The sequence below is a fragment of the Erpetoichthys calabaricus genome, chromosome 5 (genome assembly GCF_900747795.2).
Source record: "Erpetoichthys calabaricus chromosome 5, fErpCal1.3, whole genome shotgun sequence".
Classification (NCBI taxonomy): domain Eukaryota; kingdom Metazoa; phylum Chordata; class Cladistia; order Polypteriformes; family Polypteridae; genus Erpetoichthys; species Erpetoichthys calabaricus.
The window spans coordinates 240,048,821-240,076,339 of record NC_041398.2 but is presented as its reverse complement, the minus strand read 5'-3'; the positions used below and the strand labels follow the sequence as shown (position 1 = coordinate 240,076,339).

Sequence of the window (27,519 nt, the reverse complement as noted above, 5' to 3'; positions counted from 1 at the left end):
AACAGCATCTTTAAAACATAAGGAGCTTTCCTTTAAGCGTTCAGCTCCTTGGTATAATTCAGAATTGCGATCTATGAAAGCAGCTGGCCAACGGCTTGAGAGAATGTCACGTAAGTCTGGCCTCACCGTGCACATCCAGGCTTTCTCTGACCACCAAACAGCTTACAGAGAAGCACTAACTTCCGTCAAGAACACCCGTTATGGCAGAATAATAGAAAGTGGCCATGATAACCCAAGGGTTTTGTTCTCTGTAGTTAATAAACTACTCGAAGCCACATCTGGCCCAACTACCTCTTCTACTGAAGTCTGTGAGAAATTCCTCCACTTTTTCCATAACAAAATTAAAGATCTAAATAATTCAACTAACATAAATACATCATCTGTTTATATCTTTCCCTGTTTTCCCACTCCATCCAGCTCCTTCTCTAAGTTCTCAACAGTCACATCTGCGTTTGTTAATGACCTGCTTTGTCAGATGAGACCGACTACTTGTGTACTGGACCCCATTCCCACCACACTACTTAAATCCTGCCTTCATGCCATAATCCCGACTATTACAACGATAATAAACTCATCCCTTGACACTGGCTTTGTGCCGCTCACTTTTAAAATCGCTTCTGTAACCCCAATGTTAAAAAAGTCTGGTCTTGATGTTGATAATCTTAACATTTTTCGGCCTATTTCCCACTTACCTTTTCTGTCAAAAGTTCTTGAGCGTGTTGTAGCTTCCCAATTCAAAAACTACTTAACTTCTAATAATTTGATGGAACCCTTTCAGCCTGGTTTCTGTGAAACTGCTCTGCTACGGGTAACCAATGATTTGCTTATGGCAGCAGACTCTGGACAAACCAGCATATTAATTCTGTTAGACTTCAGCGCAGCATTTGACACTCAGGTCAGACATGACATTCTACTGTCCAGAATGGAGAACATGCCACTGGGTATCTCTGGCACTGCCCTCTCACTGATAGGCAAAAGTTTGTCAGTCTTGGCAACAGCAGATCCAGCACAGCGCCAGTCATACCACAGGGCTCTGTCCTCGGCCCTCTTCTTTTCTGTATTTATATGCTTCCCCTTAGCCATATTACTCGTAGCTTTGGACTGGGTTATCATTTTTATGCAGACGATACTCAACTCTATTTCAATGTGAAAAGTGAAACTTCATCAGAGCTTGCTCAGCTCACAACCTGCCTCAGTGAAATTAAAACCTGGATGGAGCAGAACTCTTTAAATTTAAAGTCAACAAAACTGAACTACTAAAGTGCAACTTAATAAAATGAGCTCCTTCCCAGTCCATCTTGGCAGTGATCTCATCAGACCTGCCTCTACTGCAAAGAATCTTGGTGTCATTTTTGATTCCTCCCTTTCTTATTCCGCCCACATAAATCACATTAAGAAACTTTCTTACTTTCATCTCCGTAACATATCACGTGTTCACTCCTTCCACTCCTTTTCTAACGCTGAGAGACTTGTCCATGCTTTTATCACATCCCGCATCAATTATTGTAATTTCCTACTGGCAGGTCCCCCTTCTAATCTTATATCACAGCTCCAGCCTATTCAAAACTCGGCTACAAGACTCCTTACACGGACCAGCAGCAGCGAGCACATCACACCCATCTTTCACTGGCTCCCTCTGTCTTACGGGATTGAATATAAAATTCTGCTAATAACCTACAAAGCCTTACGACCTCGCACCAAACTACATCAGTGACCTTCTCCATCACTATGTGCCTGTCCACCCACTAAGATCCTCTGATTCTGGCCTTCTTATTGTACCCCACACTAATCTACACTCCATGGTGACAGGGCCTTCAGCTGTATAGCGCCCAGACTCTGGAATGACCTACTGAAATTAATCAGGTCAGCTGACTCCATGAATTCTTTTAAAAAACAACTCAAAACTCATCTGTTCAGGAAGGCTTTTAGCTCTGCTTTACTTTATTACCCTTCTCTCAGTTTACCTCAATGTCAAGATGCTCATGTAACCTGTGTGTGTGCGCTAGACCATCAATTGTGTTGTCTGTTAGGCTTTATCTCTGAATTTACTGTCTTAATCTTCTTTATTCATTTATCTCTCTATTATAAAAAAAATCCTGGGAGAGAAAGATGGGAGACGAGACGTGATCTTCACATTAAGATCACGGAAGACACTGAAAAGACCCGCGAGACGAAAGAGAATGGCCACGGAGTGTCTCGCGGGGACCTTAAACATGAGACTTTGAGCCAAGAGATTGACCCAGGACCGTCTCGCAATGACATAGAACATGAGATTCTTGCAAGACAAGCCCTACTTACAACCAATATCAAATAAGACAACGGGCAGCAAAACATTCACTTGTCTAAAGGATTTGAGCACACCCAGATCCAGGATCTCAGTGCATATAAAGTGTATAAGGACAATACATTATAAATGAAATGTCGACGACTAAGCAAAGAAGAAAGCAGCGCAGAGAAAAGAGACTCAAAAGCGTTGAAGAGAAAAAGGAGCAAAAAGGAAAGAATAATCTAGGTGCAAATTCAGAAAATAAGGAAAGTAATTATCAGCTCGGAACAAGTGGAATTGAAAAAAAGCACATCCAATTGGGCTCAGAATTAAAAGACAGAGAGTAAAAGACAAAGTAGAACTTCATAAAGACGTTCACAAACGTTGGCGCTATACACATGCTGAGCAAGATACAGAATGAGAGCAGAAAAAAACGACAGTGTCAAAACAAAGACAGTAAACATCGCATTAGCACAAAGAGAGAGAAATTATTACTCAGAGAAATAACGAAAAGGCAAATAGAGATTTAAGTCAAGAGAATTTCAAAAACAGAGTTTACCTCACATGCACTTATTGGTTACTTTGCAAAAAAAATATTAACTGCTGATGATGTCGATCGCTTTGTCTGTGCTGAAATTCCAAACAGAGAAACCTATCCTGAATTACGGTACAAAGTCATTAAACACATGTCTCACTGACCTCATTTAAAAGATTCAGCATATTGCGACTCCAAAGATTCTAAATATTGTTTTTACAGAAGTTCTAAAATAAAAGTGAAACTAATGAAATAGCAACAATTCAGAGAAAAAAAAATCTTAGAAGTGTGTATCTGGAAAACCAAACACGGGGGTTAGCGAGCGAAGCCTGGTTTAGTACAATGCTATATAGTGTATACCCTGCCATTCTTTCTTAAACTCTGTGTAGTGCCTTGAGCATGGCAAAGGCGCTATATAAATAAAATGTTTTATTAATATTATTATTAATAACCTCCATTCCACTCTACTTTCTCTTTTCTTTTGTTTGGTTTCACTGTTCACAACTATAGAGTGCGCAAAACAATACAGCAAGCTAATAGGCCACTGGGTTACATTGCATGCCGCGTTGAGTACTACTCAATGGACATTACACTTAAGCTGTTCAACACACTTATGAAGCCTCACTTGGTCCTGGAATATTGCGTTCAGTTTTGATATCTATAATATTAAAGAGATATATGAGTGCTAGAGAAAATGAAAACATGAGCTACTGATTACGGGACTGTGGAGTATAAGCTACAGGGAAAGAAGGAAGGAGTTTAGTTGCTTCAGTTTAAGCAAACAGAGATTAAGAGCTGATATGACAGAAGGATTCAAAATTTTGAAGGGAATTAGTAGATTAGATGCCACCTGTTACTTTAAAATGAGTCTCTTCAACAAGAAAACCAGGACAGAGAGAAATTTCACACTAGTATTATGAAGAGCTCATCACACAGACAAGCAAGAGATAAATGGAATGCGTTACCAGGCACTAAAGCTGACATTAGTGCTCTGTGACCTTCAAATCGTGATGGCATTTTGAAATAGTTAATGTTATTAAAGATTAATGAGTAAAATTGGATGAAATGACCTGTTCTTGTCAAAACATTTCCGTCCATCTCACTGACCCACTACTGACCAACTTTATTTCAATATCATTTTTATAGCACACAAGGTATAATATAACTGGCAGATTTTATTAGTTAGGCACTAGACATTAGAATGCTGGAATGTGAAGGATTGCAGTGGTAACTTGTTAATGTAGACAAAATATCGATCAAAATTGCTTTCAAATTTTTCATATTACATATGGCACACCGTAACTATCAGTTAGAGACAGTATGATACAGCTAACCAAAAATTAAAGAAAAAAAAAGCTCTTCAAACAGAAGGGGAAAAATGAAACGTTGTGGTTTAAAGTGAATCAACGTTTAATATAACATAAGGCAAAAAGTCTTTTCAAAAATGGTGTGTATAATAGTGTATGAATCTGTGTTTATGCCCAGATGAAAGTAATACCAAGACATATTTAAGTACTCCCACTCACTACATAAACCAGCTGAACATAAAGCAAACTAACTATAATATAAGCTATTGCAGGTTTAATTTGTTTTTTTTTTTTTTTGTTTTTTTTTAAACAGACAATTTAATGAGACAAACAATAAGAGATACTCCTAGAAAATGATCAGCCATGTGACAACTGCAACCTATTTGCATTAAGTGCTATATTTACATCAGCAGTTTAAGAGAAACATTAATGCACACAGCTGCCTAGATATCATTTGTCTGCTCAATGTTTAAAGCAATTCTAAAGCTCTTCAAAAAAGTGACACACGGTAGGACTGATTTTTCCTCTGATGTTTTATGAGGCTGGAGAGAGAATGCGTGTAGAATATCTAGTAGTAAGTACCTGAAACATATGTAAGTCTGAAGAATGAAAAGCTTCGACTACTCAAAGTAAACGTTTACATACTGTAGCCGGGTTCCCTCAGTCCATGCATGCATATCAGTGCCGCATCAAAAGAAAAAAATCTTGAACCACAACAAAACAAATATATGTAAAGAAATGCACATATTTAAAGCAACTTAAAAATTATAATCAGATATCTCCAAGCAGAACAGAAAACCACAAATAAATACTCCATTATCACTTTGATCCACATACAAGACAGCACTATGCGATTTTACTACACTGGCCAGAGAACAACTGGTGTTTATATTATTATTTTTACTTACTATATGGCTGACACTTTCATCCAATGCGACTTACAACATTCGTTAGTTTAATTTCTTTTGGTTATACAGTTGCAGCACAGGTAAGTGGAGTAACTGGCTCATTGTCACATGGTGTCAGTACTGGGATTTGAACACACAACCTCAGGGTTTGAGGTCCAAAACTTTAAAATGCGCTATACTGCCATACTTTAAATTCACGTCAACTTTATTTCCAAAGCAGACGCTTTCACCCAAACTGCCTTAAAAAAGAGATCAACACAACTGAGTAAGCATCAAAATGGAGGACTGTTTGAGAAAGTTACAAAATTGATCACAAGTGAAGAGCTTGGAACAAAACACAAACTCATTAAAATTACTAGGTTACCAAACCGAACAGCTACTGTCAGTTTGACAGAAATTCACCAAACAAGAGAAACTTCAAACACTTCTTTAAAACATTGAGGGAGTCATAATTTTGAGTGGATGTACTCGTTCCACCACCTAGGAACTACACAAGAAGAGAGTCGGGATTGAGATTTGTTGGCACAAAGAGGCAGCAACACTAGACGCTGTTCATCGGCAGACATTGGAAGTCGATAAAGAGCAGAGGACCTCAAAAGTGTCTACACACACATATATATACTGTATATACTTATATAATGTGTGTGTGTATATACATATACAGTATATATATATATATATATATATATATATATATATATACATATACAGTATATATATATATATATATATATATATATATATATATATATATATATAAAAAACTTAAAGGAACACATTTTAATCCGAGTATAGCATCAAGTCAATGACACTTGTGGGCTACTGATCTGGTCAGTGAAGTAGCAGAGGGGCTTGTTAATCAGTCACAGCTGCTTTGGTGCACTAGAGGGGCAACAATAAGACAACCCCCAAAACAGGAATAAATGGTTTAACAGGTGGAGGGAGGCAACTGACATTTTTCCCTCATCTGTTTTGTCACTCGTTTTGCATTTGGCTATGGTCAGTGTCACTGCTGGTAACATTAGGCCATACCTGGATCCTACAGAGCTGGCACAGTCTATGCTGGGGCAGTGGGTCCTGAATTCCTCCTGGTGCATGACAATGCCCGGCCTCGTGTTGCAAGAGGGTGAAGGAACTGATACCATTGACTGGCCCCCATGCTCACTTGCTTGACCTCAATCTAAAAGAACACCTCTGGGTGGGATATTATGTTTGGGTCCATCTGACACCTCAGACTGTCCAGGAGCTCAGTGATGCCCTGGTCCAGATCTGGGAGGAGATCCCCCAGGACACCATCTGTCATCTCATTAGGACGTTGTCAGGCCTGCATACAAGCATGTGGGGGGGCATACAAACTACTGAGTATGATTTGGAGTTGCTGCAATGAAATTTCAGCAAAATGGACGAGCCTGTCTGCCACATCATATTTTCACTTTGATTTTCAGGGTGTCTTTGTATTCAGCCTCTCTGTAGGTTGACCATTTTCATTTCCATTAAACGATGTGCCATCCTTTCGTTCCTAACACATTACTCAGTGCATATCAGTAGAGATATCCAGCAGGATTTTTTTTCCCCCATTGAGATCTGATGTGTTTTCAAAGTGTTCCTTTAATTTTTTGAGCAGTTTTTATATATATAAGTTGGGTGCCTAGGCTAACTTTGCTAAACTTATAAACAAAGTGCACTTGCAAACACGCTCTGTGAACAGAACTCGTTCATTATGTAGGGGACTTACTGTATCAACCTTCCTTCTCTCCATCATATCAGCTAACTCTCTCCCTTTACCAGTCATACTGACAACATTTAAAGTTCCTACCCTTCCTCCTTTTGTCCTGCTTCTGGACATGCTTTCCCCCTCTTCTTCTCCTAGTGTAACCCAATTTCCCCAGATCCCTGTTGGCTAACAGTACTGGTGGAAGCCATTGTTACAATTTTTTATGTTTTTTTTTATCTCCTTTTGCATTCTTTATTAATAATAAAGGCTCCTATTTTTTCATAATTTTGCCATCCTTGTCTCTTATTTTGAATTTGGGGATGACTTAAGAGCATCATGTAATGTCTAAATGTGTTTATGATTCACTAAGCTAAAATATGATAACTACTGAAAAGGATATTTTATAGTTGTAAGTAAACATAGGTGTGTCTTCACCCTCTAATTTATTAGCTGGCATAAATGATCTGTACACTAAATGCTTCAAGTGCCGTAAAGATTCTTCCATCGGACACAAACACCTGCTTCTGTCAAGCTGTCCAGCTCTAAGTTATCCTGTCAAAGACCGAAGTTCTGCATGCCTTTCCAACAGCAGCGCAAGTATAAAAGACTTACAGGCAGATCTGCATAGAAGTAATGCTTCCGATCAAACAATGACTTTTTGTTGATTGAACAGTTGAGAGCCAAAGAAGTCATCACAGCTGCTTCTACACATCGCCTGTTGATAACCTGCAAGGAGGAAAAAAACGATTAAAGAAACCTTGGAAAACTGAGTGTAACATAGTCTTATGAGTAAACGAAACACCGGCATGCACATGAATCAGAAAGATTTAAGACTGCCTTCAGGATCTTCCTCCTCCTCCTCCTGTTCTTTTTTTACCATTAACAAAGCTAGCGGAAGACGAGATCACTCAGAGGAGTCTTGTGTTAATGGAGACAGTCGGGCAAACTTGAGATGGCTTTTATGTGCTGCTCATTTTTCGGTTATTATTCAATAATCACACATATCCTCAGCGGGCAGAGCACTTAATTATAAAACAGAGGAAAAAGAAAAGCTATACAAAATGGTTCTTTCCTGCCAGTATTTGCTTGAACATGATGTTTAGTTACTTTTCTTTGAAATCCTCATTCACAGACAATCCTTATCTACACATTTACATTAAATAATTAACATTGGCAAGGCATTAAAAGAAAAATGTTCTCAGTTAAAAGCTTTGATGTCAAACTTTAAGAAAGGTGTCTCATTGCTCCTCCAGATGGTATAGATAAATGAATAAAAATGAAAAAAATAAAGCCACTTCTTCAAGATGAAAGCTAAATACTGGTATTACGCATGTGAGGTAGAAAATAAAATTTAAAAAAAGTGGAAGATGAAGAAAAAGTTAAAATGAAAAGCCTTAAGGAAGAGTCTATCGATATCAAATACAATACAAATTGCAGGAGCATGTAAAGAAGGAGAAGGGCCAAAGTTAATACTTTTAAATTGCAATTTGTTTAGGAGAGGGGCCAAAGTTAATACTTTTAAACTGCAATTCATTTCTGCCTGAAACAAGATATTTAAATTAAGAGACAATCACAAAATAATCAAAAGAGCAAGAACAAAACAACAGATATTCATAAGTGCAAGATAAATGAAGAGTGGATTCTGTAGCATCTTGTATTAAGTCTTTTGAAAATAACGATCTAGCAATTTATACTTCAACTACTAATTAGGAAGTGTTTTAGTTGGAAACATTTTTGAACAATTGCTGAATGAACTGAATTATAACACCCCAAACTTCATAGGCTGGGTTTGAATAAATCATACGAGTGAAGCGAGCTGAGGGCGAACCCCCTAGTTGTTACTATTATAGAATAAAAACATATATTTCATTTGAGACTGTAACAGCCGGTGAAAATTTATGGTTCTTATAATAATAAGTTACATTTATTGAGCGCCTTTCACAAACCCAAGGTTGCTTTACATACAAAGTAAAAAAAAAAAAGAAAAAAAAAGAAAAAAAATTACATAGATGACAAAAGTTCATAGAATAGGAACGTTTTCACTTGAGATTTAAGTGTAAAGGTTATCATTTTTTATTATTCGGTTTTATTCTCTCAGTTATGTTCACGCTCTCCCCGATCTGACATGGTTAGTTTTCAAATAAAGACGTGCTATAACAGTGGTGAACTCAGATATGAGGATGAGGGTTCTACATCAGAGGAAGAGAACAGAAGCCCTCCCCGCAAGAGGTTTCTGTTTAAGCTACTGTATGTGTTCAACATTTCTTGCCTCGCCTTTTCCTGTCATCCTATATTTACCCAGATCATTGTAGACATGGAAAACACAATGAAAATTATGTACTCCAAATAATGATATATTATTTACCCTATACAATTCAAGGCACCTCGCACCCAGATAAATAGACTTGAGCTGGGAGAACTTCAGCTGCATCGGCTGGGGATGGGATAGCAGGCTGCTTGCTGCTTGTGCTGATCGACACATTTGCAAAACAAAAGAAGCTGATGAGGAGAGATGCAAAGGAATTTATGGTGGCCCAGGATTATGGCTTTTTTTTGTAGTTGTGTTAAAAGACATGAGATGTTTCAGCATTTATATATATATATATATATATATATATATATATATAGTGGTAAACCTTCGTAGTAAATAAAAAAGCTTCACCAAAAAGAAGTTTTGGGGACCGTCCCCGTATAGTTCCCCAAGGAACTGGTGGTGGATTTTAGGAGACCCAGGCCCCTCATGGACCCCGTGATCATCAGAGGTGACTGTGTGCAGAGGGTGCAGACCTATAAATACCTAGGAGTGCAGCTGGACGATAAATTAGACTGGACTGCCAATACTGATTCTCTGTGCAAGAAAGGACAGAGCCGCCTGTACTTCCTTAGAAGACTGGCATCCTTCAACATCTGCAGTAAGATGCTGCAGATGTTCTATCAGATGGTTGTGGCGAGTGCCCTCTTCTACGCAGTGGTGTGCTGGGGAGGCAGCATTAAGAAGAAGGATGCCTCACGCCTGGACAAACTGGTGAGGAAGGCAGGCTCTATTGTTGGCATAGAGCTGGACGGTCTGACATCCGTAGCAGAGCAACGGGCACTCAGCAGGCTCCTATCAATTATAGAGAATCCACTACATCCATTAAACAGTGTCATCTCCAGACAGAGGAGCAGTTTCAGTGACAGACTGCTGTCACTGTCCTGCTCCACTGACAGACTGAGAAGATCATTCCTCCCCCAAACTATGCGACTCTTCAATTCCACCAGAGGGGGTAAACGTTGAAAGTTATTGTCTGTTTTTTTATCTGCATTTTTTATTACTCTTTAATTTAATATTTTTGCTGCTGGAATATGTGAATTTCCCCCTGGGATTAATAAAGTATCTATCTATCTATCTATCTATCTATTGTTCACCGGACAAAAGAAAAACCAAAAGAAACGTTGTGATCAAGAGCAAAATAGTATTTTAAGCAAATGATGATCTACAGTCAACAAAAAGGCATTTTTATACAGAAAATAAAATGGAGGCAGGAAATGGTTGGCAGGAAGTGACATTGAAACGGAAGTGATGTCATCAGATGGGGTCGGAAGTGATATCATGTCAGGCGCCAGAAGTGACGTAGCGGTGGCCATTTTTGGAACCCAGAAGTGTGATGTTTACTTCTCCTCGGTTTTCCTGCTGAGAGACTGAGAGATTTGGGTAAGTGCCATGTGACAACCCCTGTCTTGCGATATTTTACTCACCTTTTGCCTCCTAAATGCTCGTGTGTGACAATATATACAGTATACACATATATATATACATATATATATGTGTATATATATATATATATATATATATATATATATATATATATACAGTATATACATACATATATACGCATATACATTATATATATATATATATATATAAATATATATATATATATATATATATATATATATACATATTAATAAAAGGCAAAGCCCTCACTGACTCACTGACTGACTGACTGACTCACTCACTCACTCATCACTAATTCTCGAACTTCCCGTGTAGGTGGAAGGCTGAAATTTGGCAGGCTCATTCCTTACAGCTTACTTACAAAAGTTAGGCAGGTTTCATTTCGAAATTCTACGCGTAATGGTCATAACTGGAACATGTTTTTTGTCCATATACTCTAATGGAGGAGGCGGAGTCACGTATCACGTCATCACGCCTCCTACGTAATCACGTGAACTAAAAACAAGGAAGAGATTTACAGCACGAGTCAAACGCGGGAACGAAGGTAAATGACGTTAATTTTTGACTGTCTTTTAATACTGTGTAAGCATACATATTAACACATGTGCAATTAAACGTGTGCATTTACGGGGTGATTTCTCAGGCTTAAAAGCTCGCCTTTTACTAAAAAGATAAATGCAAAACTATTTTCAATCATTCTATGATCTGCTTCTCACAACTGAAGGCACCGTGGCTGATGGTAAATGACGTAAATTTTTGAGTGTCTTTTAATACGGTGTAAGCATACATATTAACACATGTGCAATTAAACGTGTGCATTTACGGGGTGATTTCTCAGGCTTAAAAGCTCACCTTTTATCAAACGCGGGAACAAAGGTAAATCACGTTGTTCACTGTCTTTTAATACTGTGTAACCATACATATTAACACATGTGCAATTAAACGTGTGCATTTATGGGGTGATTTCTCAGGCTTAAAAGCTCGCCTTTTACTAAAAAGGTAAATGCAAAACTATTTTCAATCATTCTATGATCTGCTTCTCACAACTGAAGGCACTGTGGCTGATGTTACGTCACTTGCTGTCCAACCATAAGCGTTACCTGGTAGGTAACCGGCCACTCATTTCACTCCCTTACGGGAATCGAACCTCTGAGGTTTTCTTTTGTTCTTAATTAAAATTTAAAAGCAATACTTCACCGCTGCTAAGCCCCTCTAGCGCTGACGTCCGAGGTTCGATTACCGTAAGCAAGTGCAGTGAGTGTGTAATTACATTCACGGCATTCATAGTCTGATTCACAATCTGATTGTATGGGTGGTTACCTACCAGGTAACGCTTATACTTGGCCACCAAGTCAGGTCGAAGTGATCACTCGAGTAAAGGCAGCTTCACAAAAAAACAGATCCTTAACAAACTGTTATTAGTATATTTTCCCTCAATTTAAAAACGTTTTATTTTCTTCTTAATAAAAATTTAAAAGCGGTACTTCGCCGGTGCAAAGCGCGTGGATTTGACCGACTGACACATACAGACATATTCATGAGTGCAGGTACTTCGGAAAGAAAGCACCGCGTAAACCTAAAGTTTAAATTAACTTCATAGACCTACAAAAGGTTGCCATTCATTTGAGGCAAGATTGCTTTTCTTCTGTACAACTATACGTTGCATTCTCAAGAGTGTGCTTGCATGGCTTCGGATATAGATATATATATATATATGTATGTATGTCTATATATAAATATGTAAGCTTATAAGTACTGCCTTACTTCTCTTTAAGAAAGGAAGATGTAATGATACTTGATTTAAACGATTCCATGTCTTCCTGGGTTGCTTAGCTTATTGTCAATATCTTTACACGTTTTTTTAAGACATTGACTGAAACGGGCTTTCACGAAAAAAGTTAGGGCTTTGCTACAGGATACACCCTCCACAAGTTAAGCAAGTAAAAATAAAATATATATTTCTGTTTTATTTAAACCTTTTAACTTTGTATGCATAGCCCCATTTGGCTGTTTAATTTTTTTTTTTCTTTCTTCAGTAATATTTAATCTCCTTAAAGAAAAAGACCATATCCATTTTACTTTTTTTGTATCTCTTTAGTAATATTTTAGTGTAAAAGGATAACCAGTATTTAAACCTTTTATGTTACTTTATACATTTATTTTACACAATGTTGAAAAATTAATAAGAAAGCTACATATTTTGGCAGCTGCTGCTTTCATTTTCAATGAAATGAAAAAAGCACTCCAAGAGAAAACGTCAATGAAGAAGAAACAGTTTGCACTATCTAAAAATGAGAAATCCTCATTTATAACAGTTTGCTGCAGATGACTTAACTGAAAATAAATGAATAGTTTCTATGTGTATAATACATATTTATCTATTTTACTTATGCCTTTATTCCACCAACTTACAACATCTGAGGTACAATTTCTTACATTACTTTTGTTTTTTGCAGCACAGGCAGGTGAAGTGACTTCCTCAGGGTCACACAGTGGTGTCAGTACCAGGATTTGAACTGACAAGCTCCGGGTTTGCTGAAATATTACTGAAGAAAGAAAAAAAAACGAAAACGGGCAAATACGGCTATGCATACAGATGTCCATCCATCCATTATCCAACCCGCTATATCCTAAATACAGGAGCCAATAAGTAGATATGTATATATACAGTATATATATATATATATATATATATATATATATATATATATATATATATATATATATATGTGAATGTATGTATGTATATATGTATGTCTATATTTATATATATATATGTAGATATGTAAATTTGTATATGTATATATATATATGTATATGTGAATGTGTATATGTATATATACGTATATATGTTTATGTATATATATATAGTTACATAACCTCTTTAACACACTACTTCTCCGCTGCGAAGCGCGGGTATTTGTTATATGTTATGATTTGTTATATGTTATGACAACACAATTACATATATATATATGTACATATGTATATATATATGTGTCAATCTATCTATGTATGTATGTCTAGATATATATATATATATATGTGTGTATATATATCTAGATGTGTATATGTGTAGATATGTAAATATTTATATATATATATATATATATATATATATATATATATATATATATATATATATATATGTGTGTCTGTGTGTATGTATATGTGTGTGTTTATGTATGTGTGTACATATATGTTGTGTACAGTATATGTATATATATATGTAGATATACAAATATGTATATGTATATATATGTGTCTGTATGTGTATGTGTATATATATATATATATATATATATATGTATATGTGTGTGTTTGTATGTATGTGTGTATATGTATGTGTATATATATGTTGATATATGTATATATATGTGGATGTGTATATGTATATATATATGTATATATGTATATATGTTTATGTATATATATGTTTACATAACCTCTTTAACACACTACTTCTCCGCTGCGAAGCGCGGGTATTTTGCTAGTATATATATATATGTGTTTGTGTGTATGTATATGTGTGTGTTTATGTATGTGTGTATATATACGCTGTGTACAGTATATGTATATATATATGTAGATATGTGTATATGTAGATATGTATATATATGTATATGTATATATATGTTTATGTGTGTGTGTATATTATATATATAAAAGACAGCAACACTCATAACAATGACAACACAATTACATTGACAATCATGTTACGTTATTTTTAAAATGTTTCCTTTTTTTTTCATAACCTCTTTAACACACTACTTCTCCGCTGCGAAGCGCGGGTATTTTGCTAGTACATATATATATATCAATTATCAATATAATATATATATTATATATATATAATATATATAATATATAACTATCAATTATGGAGAATCCACTGCATCCACTAAATAATGTCATCTCCAGACAGAAGAGCAGCTTCAGCGACAGACTGCTGTCACTGTCCTGCTCCACAGACAGATTGAGGAGATCGTTCCTCCCCCCAAACTATGCGACTCTTTAATTCCACCAGGGGGGGTAAACGTTAATATTTAACATTATACATAGTTATTGTCTGTTTTTTTCACCTGTATTATTATCATTCTTTAATTTAATATTATTTATTGTATCAGTATGCTGCTGCTGAAGAATGTGAAATTCCCATTGGGATTAATAAAGTATCTATCTATCTATCTATCTATCTATCTATCTATCTATCTATCTATCTATCTATCTATCTATCTATCTATCTACATACAGTGGTGTGAAAAACTATTTGCCCCCTTCCTGATTTCTTATTCTTTTGCATGTTTGTCACACAAAATGTTTCTGATCATCAAACACATTTAACCATTAGTCAAATATATCACAAGTAAACACAAAATGCAGTTTTTAAATGGTGGTTTTTATTATTTAGGGAGAAAAAAAATCCAAACCTACATGGCCCTGTGTGAAAAAATAATTGCCCCCTGAACCTAATAACTGGTTGGGCCACCCTTAGCAGCAATAACTGCAATCAAGCGTTTGCGATAACTTGCAATGAGTCTTTTACGGCACTCTGGAGGAATTTTTGCCCACTCATCTTTGCAAAATTGTTGTAATTCAGCTTTATTTGAGGGTTTTCTAGCTTGAACCGCCTTTTTAAGGTCATGCCATAGCATCTCAATTGGATTCAGGTCAGGACTTTGACTAGGCCACTCCAAAGTCTTCATTTTGTTTTTCTTCAGCCATTCAGAGGTGGATTTGCTGGTGTGTTTTGGGTCATTGTCCTGTTGCAGCACCCAAGATCGCTTCAGCTTGAGTTGACGAACAGATGGCCGGACATTCTCCTTCAGGATTTTTTGGTAGACAGTAGAATTCATGGTTCCATCTATCACAGCAAGCCTTCCAGGTCCTGAAGCAGCAAAACAACCCCAGACCATCACACTACCACCACCATATTTTACTGTTGGTATGATGTTCTTTTTCTGAAATGCTGTGTTCCTTTTACGCCAGATGTAACGGGACATTTGCCTTCCAAAAAGTTCAACTTTTGTCTCATCAGTCCACAAGGTATTTTCCCAAAAGTCTTGGCAATCATTGAGATGTTTCTTAGCAAAATTGAGATGAGCCCTAATGTTCTTTTTGCTTAACAGTGGTTTGCGTCTTGGAAATCTGCCATGCAGGCTGTTTTTGCCCAGTCTCTTTCTTATGGTGGAGTCGTGAACACTGACCTTAATTGAGGCAAGTGAGGCCTGCAGTTCTTTAGACGTTGTCCTGGGGTCTTTTGTGACCTCTCGGATGAGTCGTCTCTGCGCTCTTGGGGTAATTTTGGTCGGCCGGCCACTCCTGGGAAGGTTCACCACTGTTCCATGTTTTTGCCATTTGTGGATAATGGCTCTCACTGTGGTTCGCTGGAGTCCCAAAGCTTTAGAAATGGCTTTATAACCTTTACCAGACTGATAGATCTCAATTACTTCTGTTCTCATTTGTTCCTGAATTTCTTTGGATCTTGGCATGATGTCTAGCTTTTGAGGTGCTTTTGGTCTACTTCTCTGTGTCAGGCAGCTCCTATTTAAGTGATTTCTTGATTGAAACAGGTGTGGCAGTAATCAGGCCTGGGGGTGGCTACGGAAATTGAACTCAGGTGTAATACACCACAGTTAGGTTATTTTTTAACAAGGGGGCAATTACTTTTTCACACAGGGCCATGTAGGTTTGGATTTTTTTTCTCCCTAAATAATAAAAACCACCATTTAAAAACTGCATTTTGTGTTTACTTGTGATATATTTGACTAATGGTTAAATGTGTTTGATGATCAGAAACATTTTGTGTGACAAACATGCAAAAGAATAAGAAATCAGGAAGGGGGCAAATAGTTTTTCACACCACTGTACATACATACATACATATACATAGATATATAAATATAGAAGAGAAACCACAACGTTTTTACTAAAGCAAAATCAAATGGAACCAAACCAAGGGTTCCTAAAAGCTAACCTTACTCATATTTTATTACTATTTTATTGATTTATTTACTCATTTATGTATTTTCAGTTCATTTTTTTAAATACATCCTTTTTCAAAATACTAATTCAATAATAAAAGGGCTTTTCATCAACTTGCAGTTTTATAATTCAATTTCACTGAACAGCATAAATCAAAAGTGAAATTAATTTAATTTAGGTCTTATGGACAAAAACAAATGTGCAAAAATTATGGAAAAGAAAAGTATTCATCATTTCTTCCAGTATTTTCTGGAATTTGGCTTTGGTCCCGATTTTTCATTTTGGTGCATTCACTACAAATTAATCTTTTTTTTTTTGCACTGTATAGCTACAGTTTGTTTCAATCTTCTTCATTGTAAACTAGCCCTCTGTCAATTCTTAAGCTCACACAAATTCATAATATCATAACTTAGTTTTTATTTAAATTCTAAGATTGATTTCTCTTTTACTGTTTTGTTTAACTTGATATGTGTGATTATATACAGTATGTACATTTTGTAAGGTCATTAGATTAGATAAACTTCATCAATCCCATGGGAAAAGTCAAATGCATGCAGCAGCAGAATCATAAAAAAGAATATAGACTCACAGGACAGATAATATAGCCAATTAATCAATTAATCACTCGATCAATAAATAAAAATAAACTTAACAAGTACATCAGGTGGAAGCACTGAATTGCCTGATAGCAGTGGGCAGAAAAGACCCAACAGAGGCACTTCTGAGCACACTGTGCTGGAATGAGCCTGTGGCTAAAAGTGCCTCCTATAGAGGATGGAGGGAATTTTTCATGATGGCTTCCAATTTTGCCATCATCCTCTTTTCCACAACAGTTTCCAGTTTGAATCATACACTATATGGGCTAAAAGTTTGTGAATATCTGACCATCATAACTGTATGAGCTTGTTGGACATTCGATTCCAAAACCATAGGCAATAATATGGAGTTACCACAGCCCCACACCTATGCAGGCCATAACAGCCTCCACTCATCTGAGAAGGCTTTCCATAACATTTTCGAGTGTGTCTGTGGGAATTTGTGCCCATTCAACCAAAATGGCATCTGTGAGGTCAGGTACTGACTGATGTTCAGTGTGAAAATCTGGCTTATAACCAGCATTGGGTGTAAGTCTGTATTTCAGTCACTCAAGTTCCTCGGTCTTTATGGACCTGGCTTTGAGCACAGGGGAGTACAGTAATGCTGCCTTCCCTAAACTGCTGCCCCAAAGTTGGAAGCGCACAATTGTCTAAAATGTCTTGGCATGCTGTAGCATTAGCAGGACCCTTTGCTAGAAACAAGGGGCATAGCCCAAACCCTGCCATTATCCCTTCTTTATCAAACTTTACAGCAGGCACTATGCAGTTTGCAAGGCAGCGTACTCTCGGCATCCACCAAACCCAGCATTTGGCATAGCAAACATGTAGAAAATAGTGATGTCCATGAAATTCAAAATGGCATAGCAGGAAAGTGCAAAAATAATATAACACAATAACTAGAGTTAAATGCCTAAAATTTAAATAGCAAAAATGGATTTATCGTTCATGAAAATGGCATGGAAAATTACAGTAATGCATAAACAAGTACCAAACATGACAGTACGCAAAGCAGCAGTGATAGGCACCGATTCCCAAAGCCCCCTGAACTGGATACAATGGTCACTAAATGGATGGTTAACTGTTGCCATGTTCATAACAATCCAAACATAAATACAAACCTGTATTAAAAAACGAGTAACCTTGCCATTTGCTTAACTCATTCAACTAACAGTTAAATGATTAAATCATGGCACTCTCAAAGCCCGAACAAATCACATCTTTTTATTTCACAGGTAATTCTATAATGTTATACAAGTGGCCATAATTAAAGACTTTCCTTGCATGAAAGCACAGTGGGATTCTCCCACTCCAAAATTCAAGAACTGGACTCTCTGAATTATGTGTTCTTATGGCAGATGCAATGGGACCAGTAAGCCTTGATCTGAATGGTTGTATATTCAAGACTTGCACCATAAGAGCTCACTTTATGATTTCTTACTAGCTAACATAGCTGAAATACCCGGCTTTGCCTGGGAGGAAAATAAAGTGTTTTTTTTCTTTTAATTGTTTGAGAAAAATATAATTACCTAATATATATATACAGTACTAGCCGACGCCCACCGTAGCATATGGCGGTGTAAGAATAGGAAAGGAAAACGGTGAGAAAGGAATTCAGAAATCAAAAAGAAATAAATACTTCTTGAAAGACAGTGTGCATGTAGAATTTCCGGCCAAGCAGGATTACATGTGAAAGTGATAAATAAATCAGGCTTTCCAAATTTACGTACTATGGCCATGGCATCCTGATAGTTTTGTTGCATGTATCTTGAACTTCCTGGAAATGTGGATGGTAATATTTTGCCTACACGTACGTTGTTATTTTCACCGTTTGCTTGCAGAAAGTCTGAAAGTCCACTGTATTGTTCCACACGCAGATCTTGTTGATGTAATCTGAGATAGTTGAGATGCGTGCCCCTCTGTTTTAACATACGTATCTACGACGTACTGTTGGAATAGTTTGCCGCTGGAGTGCAAAATACTAAATGTATTCCTCATTGCTAATCTGTACGCGTAAAATTGGCATTGAGTAAGCCTTATTCGCTTGGCGGTTCTTTTATCGGGAACATGTTGTAAATCTTTGTGCCAGCCAATGTCTCCGTAAGGGAATAAAAGTGGGTAAACCATAGGATCGCAATTCATATTGAGCATGGAAATCTGTTTACAGGAGTTGCCTATGGGATAGATGCAAATGTCCCTTTCGGCAGGCTGTTCGCCATCTTCTCCGACGAAAATCGCTGCAACATCGGTGTGACATGTCGGGGCATTGTATCATCGTAAATCCTGCCTAGGGTTTTCCTTGAAAACCATTCATACAGATGCTGTTGGATTGGACTGAGCGATTTCATGCATGTGTTTGTATGATTTAGCGAAAAGGTTGATGGTTCTGAGCATGGAATCTAGCTGGAGAAGTAAATTTTCGCTGCATACAGAATTTGCTTTATTTTGCAAGCTACTTTACCGTTGTGGCAGCACCTCGAGTACTTGTTGGATGTATTACGCTCAGCAGGCCAATATAGTGCATGACATGGAAGAGGATGAATAGGAATCGAGAAATGTCGTGTCGGCTGCATGTGGGTGGGACCGGTTTTGAAGTGGAAGCTGGACGAACCAGAAGAGAAATATATATAAGAGATATAAAAAAAATAAGTCTCTCATACATCACTCGTAAAATAAAAGCATGGGCGTTTTTCATCAATCAACATTCAAAAAACACTTCTTAAAATCGTAGCAAAAGCGCCCACGCTTTTATTTTACGAGTGATGTATGAGAAACTTATTTTTTACTTTTTAGTACACTTTTTAACTTAATATAAGCGTGTTTTTAAAAAGTATTTTTTAAATATATTTTTATTTTCAACTTTTTAGTCTTGGGTTTGTTTTAGTATAATTTTGTAATCAATATTTTAACACTTCCTTTAATATTTCTATCCGTTACTAGTGCCATCTATTGGTGAAATCTTTAACTATTCTTCATATGAAAATTTCATTTCTTAATTAACATGGAGTAATTGATCAATTAGTGAAACTAATTATTGATTCATGTATTGTCATCGGAAGTGAGTAAGTGTGCAAAATTTCAAGTCATTTGGATAATAGGAAGTGGGTTAAATATCGATTACAAGATTTGTACCAGACAATAAACAGGTGAAGTTAAAATAAGTGCAGTAATAATAATAACAAAAAAAAACACAACTTTAAAAATAAAAATAAATTAACAAACAATGAAGACTCACTAATGTGCTTGTCTTGCAGTCGTATATGTATTGTGAATAAGGCGCTATATAAGCATCCGACTCGGCACAGATTCACACTGAGGCACGTATAAATTGAACACAAGTCTTTATTTTCTCTTCAGCGGTGGGGCACGTCTTCCCCGTGTCCCACAGGTCCAACACAGTCCCACAAGCACTTAACACAACACAAATAAATCTTTTTCTTCACCTGTGGGGCACGTCTTCCCCGTGAACCCCACAGGTATAACACAGTCCCAAAGTACCTCTTTCTCAAGACAGCAATCCTTCCGTTGGCACCACCACTCCTCTCAGGCACCTCGTCCTCTTCCTCCCAATTCTGGCCCTGAGTGGTGGTTGCTGGCCTCTTTTATGGCCCTCCTGGGAGTGCTCTTGGTGCTTGCTCACCTGTTCCCAATTGCATTCCCGTGTGGGGCCCATGATTAGACCAGCTGGGCTTAACTATCTCTGCCTCGCCCCCTGGCGGCCATCCCAGGTCCCCACAGGGTTGGGGAGAACTCCATCTCCCATGAAACCCTGTGGGAAACTGAGGCATCATCAACCAGGGAGGCTGCCACCAAGCGTCCCGGGGGAGGTATTGAGGAGTCCATGGCTGCTCCCCCGGAATACAAGTAGAAGGGACATCTTGGCCGGGCATGAACCCTGGCCATCCTCCACAGTATGTTACCATCCAGTTGACGCTCGGAACCGGCCAACTGTATTGCTCAAACATAAAAAATGCTGGCATTCACCTCCAGTTTGCCCTCTGGTGGTCGTTCCGAGTGTCAACTGGATGGTAACGTTTATACAAGACCGCAAGTTCACCCCCCCCCCCCCACCCAGAAGGGGGTGGGTTAGGGTTGATTTCACCCTACAGTATTTTTAGTTGACCAATGAGAAACATGTATACCAAGTTTCACAAAAATCGCTCCAGCCTTTCAGAAGTGATGCTGGAACATACATACATGCACACACACACATACATTGACGTTTATATATATATAGATTTGTTGAATTCCTTTATCTAAAGTGACTTGCAATATTTGAAACACATTTTTACCCCCCCCCCCCCAACTGAAGCACAGTATGGTGAAGTGACTTGCTCATGGTCACACAGAATCAGTAGTGGCATTTGAAACCTTAACGTCAGGGTTTCAAATCCAAAGCCTTAACCAGTAGGCCACACTGAGCATACATGAAAGTCATTACCTTGATAAGTCAAGTAAATAAACTAAGGCACATTACACCATTAAGTTAAATATTGGTGGTATCTGGAAGTTGGCTGAAGAATAGAGATGAAGGTAAACATTTAAGCGAACACTGCGATTTCCTATAGAGGGGGCACATAGTCATGTACTTCACTGCATTCTGCCATTCCACTATAGCAGGGGTGGGCAATGTTGGTCCCAAAGAGCCATTTTCATTCCAACCCAACTGTTTAATTATAAACCAATCCTTTCCAATCTCAGACCTTATTTAATTTTATGGCTTGTTAGTCTGCAATGTAAGGTTCTTATATCGTAAATTTTTTCCTTTCCAAGGATATCATCAAGATGATTTGAAGCTTAAAACGGATCATTTTTAGTCTGTTACATTGTCTATTAATTAATTGTTTTATTAAAAGTGCACGATGAACACACAGAGAGGTAAACTGAAACAAGCTAGATGGAGAACTGCTGACTGCTTTGTCATTTACATCTTATTGCTAACAAGCAGCCATTAAAACAGTGAATGCAGCTGTTTAAGATTGAAATAAGCAATTAAGGGTGGGGAACCTTAACAAGTGAGACCACTAAAATGAAACATCAAAATGTCACTACAGCAATAAGTGCTTCATCAGCAATAATTGACTTCTCATTGCTTACCTGCACTATAGTATATACAACTACATGCACAATGTAGGACTCTTAATGCCACTCAAAGTTTATAATATCAGCTTAGTGAATTTTGTACCCAAAACCAACAATATGTTCTCCATACAACACACCAGATAAACACAAAGCAGCCTAAATGTTGCATTTATAAGTCTTTTCTTTTCTTTTTTTGCTGACAAATTTATCAACAGCGAATGTGTTTCAGTTTTTATTTTAAACAGGCGAATTAACCTTCACCAAATAATTATGATCACTGGCCTAATGACAGCTTTCCAGTTTTATTTAGCCAGTTGTCCCCCAGATCTGTTCTCACCCCTCTCTGTGCAGTCCAGGACATCAGTTGAAATGTGGATATTTACTTTCCTCATTCTGTGCCTCATTCCCCGTGTCTCTATTATGATGTGCCTTTTCACCCAATCATCCTCTTACTTTAGCTCCACGTCTCCAAACCACCTTAGTCCACTACTGCCTCCACACCAAGTCCTCCTCTTCATCATCTCATTCCTTGACAGTCTACAAATTCATCTGATCATCCCATTTCTGTCATCATCGTCTACATTTTACTCCTATACAGCTCACACGGTTTTCAGAAACATTTTCCTTTAATGCCATACAGACTCCTTCGTGTCTGCATGGATCTTCTCTGGGTGCTCCAGTTTCCTCCCACAGTCCAAAAACATGCAGGTTAGGTGAACTGGCAATCCTCAAATTGGCCCTGCCCTGTCCAGGGTTTGTTCCAGCCTTGTGCCCAATGCTAGCTGCGATAGGCTCCAGCCGCCCCCCCCACCCCATGAACCTGCTCAGGATTAAGTTAGAAAATGACTGAGAGAGTTTTAATTTTCAGTTGCAGACTTCACTTACATAATCTTAGCAGGTCGGTGATATGCTCTCATGATTCTCATTCATCTATCCATCATCCAACCCGCTATATCCTAACTCGGGTCGGGTCCCAGTCAATCCCTGCCAACACAGGGCACAAGGCAGGAAACAAACCCCAGGAAGGGTGCCAGCCCACCACAGGGTGTGCACACACACACACACCCACACACCAAGCACACACTAGAGACAATTTAGAATCACCAATGCACTTAACCTGGATGTGTTTGGACTGTGGGAGGAAACCCACGCAGACACGGGGAGAACATGCAAACTTCATGCAGGGAGGACCCGGGAAGCGAACCCGCATCTCCTAACTGCGAGGCAGCAGCGATACCACTGCGCCACCGTGCCGCCCATGACTCTCATTCATGTAGTATGATATACCCAGCAACTCTGTCCAGCTAGTCTGTAACTCACCTTGACACAATCGAAAAGGATTTGATTTTGTCTTAAGTTGCAGGTTCAGGCTTGTATGCATAAGAGTTGACAACAGAGGGGTGCTCACCCAGAAGTACAGGTGCATCTCGATAAATTAGAATATCATTGAAAAGTTAATTTACTTCAGTAATTCAATTCAAAAAGTGAAACTCATATTATATAGATTCAGTAGGGCATTCCCTCCATTTGCTTTGCTCGCCAACCGCCCCCCACCAGGCCTGCTCTACTTCCGGGTGATTGAGCAAAGAGGAGGTAAAAAAAAAAAAAAAAACTGTATTTGTTTCCCATTGTATCGCCGTTTAAGAGGGGATTTCGGAGGAGCGACTGCGACCAGCAGGGTTGAGCTTCCATGCTCACAACTCGTGGCCCCGCTGTAAGTCAAGTGGGCTGCCCTCTGAGAAGTGATCTTGCAAATACAGTACTCTCTCCCACAGTCCTTCTATACTCAGAGCCGTGTAAGGGCTCTGGCGGTCTGCCACACTATATATTGCGGACACTAGGGGTCGCTGTTGCCCCGTGAAACCCCAAAGACAGACGTCCAGGACACATTTGTAAATAAACCAAGAAGAACTTTAATATTTTTTTCAAATACAGTGCACAAAGCACCGCACACTCCACAATTCTCCAATATTCAATAATAATAACAATAATCAATAATCCTCCACTCCCAGCAGCTTCGTTACCCAACCACCCAACTCCGGCTCTCTTGCTGGGTCTGCACCAGTTCTTTAAATAGTCCTTGACCGAGAAGTTTTCCTTCCGTCAAACGCCACATCATCCGTCTTCAAGTAGCCCGGAAGTACTGTGGGCTTCCGTCCTCGTAACTCCAAAGTACTTCCGGGTTGTCAGAAAAGTAGGAGTCCCCAGGTCCTTTATGAGCTCCCCCTGGTGGCACCCACGGCATCCAACAGGGCTGAGAAAATGGACTCCATGTCCCACAATGCCCTTTACCGTCCAGATGAGCTGCCACCTAGCGTCCTGGGACGTCCCGACCGGATTGAGCTGCCAGCCGTCTATGACAATAAATATATATATATATATATATATATATATATATATATATATATATATATATTTGCAGTTGGAGATCCACGAAGGGAGAAAAAACGAATCACGTATCATAAAATAGTTTTATTCCTGAGCTTTCAACCCCTATCAGGGGTCTTCATCAGAGGATAATGCTTAGACTTACAAGAATCAAAGGCAATATATAGCAACACATTCAGTGGGGGGGGGTGGGTGGAGGTGACTAAGTCAGTATGATCAAGGGGTGGGGGGGTTGTATAGTTTAATTAGACACTTGGACATAAATCCAGCATATGCCAACTTAAGAAGGACATGTACACAATAATTAAACTAGACCTTCTCTTATATATCCATCCATCAATCCATTTCCCAACCCGCTGAATCCGAACACAGGGTCACGGGGGTCTGCTGGAGCCAATCCCAGCCAACACAGGGCACAAGGCAGGAACCAATCCCAGGCAGGGTGCCAACCCACCGCAGATATATATATATATATATATATATATATATAGATATATATATATATATACACAGTCAAAGTAAAAAGTATGTGAACCCCTAGGAATTATCTATATTTATGTCTAATTCCCATATAAAACATGGTCGTATCTTCATGTTAGTCACAATAATGAACAAACACAGTCTCCTATAACTAAAGATACACAGATTTTCAGAGAATTTTTGACCATATTGAATAAATCATTCAAACTGTGAAACTGAAGGTTGGAAAAAGTAAGGGAACCCTAAGCTAATGACTTTTTAAAAAGCTCATTGCAGTCCAAATTTCACACACCTGGAGTCCATTTAATGAGACGAGTTCAGAGGTGTGGCCTAGAATTACTTTGATTGATAAAAAACACTATAAAGGTTGAGTTTGAGCTTTTGACAAGAAGCATATCCAGATGGGAATCATGCCTCACACAAAACAGCTGTCTGAAGAGCTACGATCGAGAATTGTTAATATACATAAGGCTGGAAAGGGTTACAAAGTCATCTCAAAGATTTTAGATATCAGTCTGCTGTTAGGCAAGTTGTCAATAAATGGAGACAATCTGGGATTATGGCTACTCTGCCTAGAATTGGACGCCCTGCCAAGATGACCCCAAGAGCATAACGCAAAGTCAGCAATGAGGTAAAGAAGAACCCTAGAGTGAAAGCAAAGGACTTGAAGAAGTCATTAGAACTCGCTAACATCTCTGTTCATGAGTCAACTATACACAAAATACTGAACAAGAAAGGAGTCCATGGCAGGACACCAAGAAGGAAGCCACTGCTATCAAAAAAGAACATTACTGAATGCCTGAAGTTTGTGAAAGAGCACTTGGACACTCCACAACAGTACTGGGAAAATGTTTTGTGGAGTGATGAAAACAAAATTGAACTATTTGGGAGGAACAAGCAGAACTTCATTTGGCATAAAAATGGCACTGCATATCAACATCAAAACATCATCCCTACAGTAAAGTATGGTGGAGGGAACATCATGATTTGGGCCTGCTTTGTTGCATCAGGGCCCAGACAACTTGCCATCATTGAGGGGAAAATGATTTCACAAGTTTATCAACAAATTATCCAGGATAAGGTGAGGGTGTCTGTCCGTCAACTTAAGCTCAGAAGAGGCTGGGTGATGCAACAGGACAATGACCCCAAACATCGCAGCAAATCCATAGCACAATGTCTTCAGAAGAACAAAATCTGCCTTTTGGAGTGGCCCAGTCAGAGCCCAGACATCAATCCTATTGAGATGCTGTGGAATTACTTGAAGAGAGCCATACACAGAAGACAACCAAAGAATATGGAAGAGTTAAGGCAGTTCTGCAGGGAAGAATGGGCTAAAATTCCCCCCGCACAATGTGCAGGTCTGATCTGCAGTTACAGGAAGTGCCTGGTTGAGGTCATTGCTGCCAAAGGATGGTCAACCAATTAAATCCCATGGTTCACTTACTTTTTCCACTACCACTGTGAATGCTGAATGCATTTGTAAAATAAAGACATGAAAGAGTAGAATTTTTTGTGTGTCATTGGCTTAAGCTCATTGTGTATATCAGTACATGTGACTTAGATGAAGATCAGATCACTTTTTATGACCAATTCATGCAGTAAACCAGATAATTCCAAAGGGTTCACATACTTTTTACTTTGATAGTTTATAATATATATATATATATATATACACACACACACACACACATACTAGGGGGCTGGCACCTTTGGCACCCAACCCCCAGTTGTGGCCAGTCTGCCACTCATGTTGTGAAGAGGGGGGCTGAACGCACCCCAAGGGGACACGGTCGCTCCTCTGAGACCCCCTCTTCAACAGTGATACAATGGGAAACAAATACAGCATTTTTTTTACCTCCTCTTTGCTCAATCAGCTTGCTGCTGTTGCTGCTGCCGTGCCATGTGATCTGCATCTCGCACGGTGCTTCAAACATTTAAAAGCCTTTACAGCAGCTGTCCTACTCTTTGTCTTTTATTTCCAGCCCCGACGTGGTTAAATCTTTTGGTACAAAGTCTTATCTCGCGGGATGTGAGTTCTTGATATTTTTTAGTTTATAATTTAAAAACGGAATAAGAATCTGAAAATCTAACAACAATTCTGAAATGAATGACACCAAACATATATATGTAGGTTTTAAAATAAGCCCAATTTAAAGCTTACATAAAACATCACATAAAAACGTTGCACAAAATCTTTGCACTTTTAGGCTTAGGATTTTATATATATATATATATATATATATATATACACACTGTATATATATATATAGAGAGAGAGAGAGAGAGAGAGTAGATTACACACAGAGCGAAATATTTCAAGTGTTTATTTCTTTTCATTTTGCTGATTATGGCCTACAGGTAATGAAAACCCAAAATTCAGGATCTCAGAAAATTAGAATATTGTGAAAAAGTTCAATATTGTAGACTCCTGGGGCCTCATGTATAACGCTGTGCGTAGAACTCACACTATAACATGGCGTAAGCACAAAAGCGGTAATATGCATACGCACAGAAAAATCCAGATGCAGGAATCTGTACGTACG

At 38.3% G+C, this 27,519-nt stretch overlaps 1 protein-coding gene across 2 annotated transcripts in view; it reads right to left on the bottom strand.

Annotated features, from left to right (window-relative positions):
* gatb (glutamyl-tRNA(Gln) amidotransferase, subunit B) overlaps nt 1-27,519 on the bottom strand; it is a 217,019-nt gene that overhangs the window by 166,543 nt on the left and 22,957 nt on the right. For both annotated transcript variants that reach the window (XM_028802695.2, XM_028802697.2), the window contains exon 3: nt 7,343-7,456. In XM_028802695.2, the coding sequence (XP_028658528.1) occupies nt 7,343-7,456 (114 nt within the window). The remainder of the gene's footprint in view (nt 1-7,342; nt 7,457-27,519) is intronic.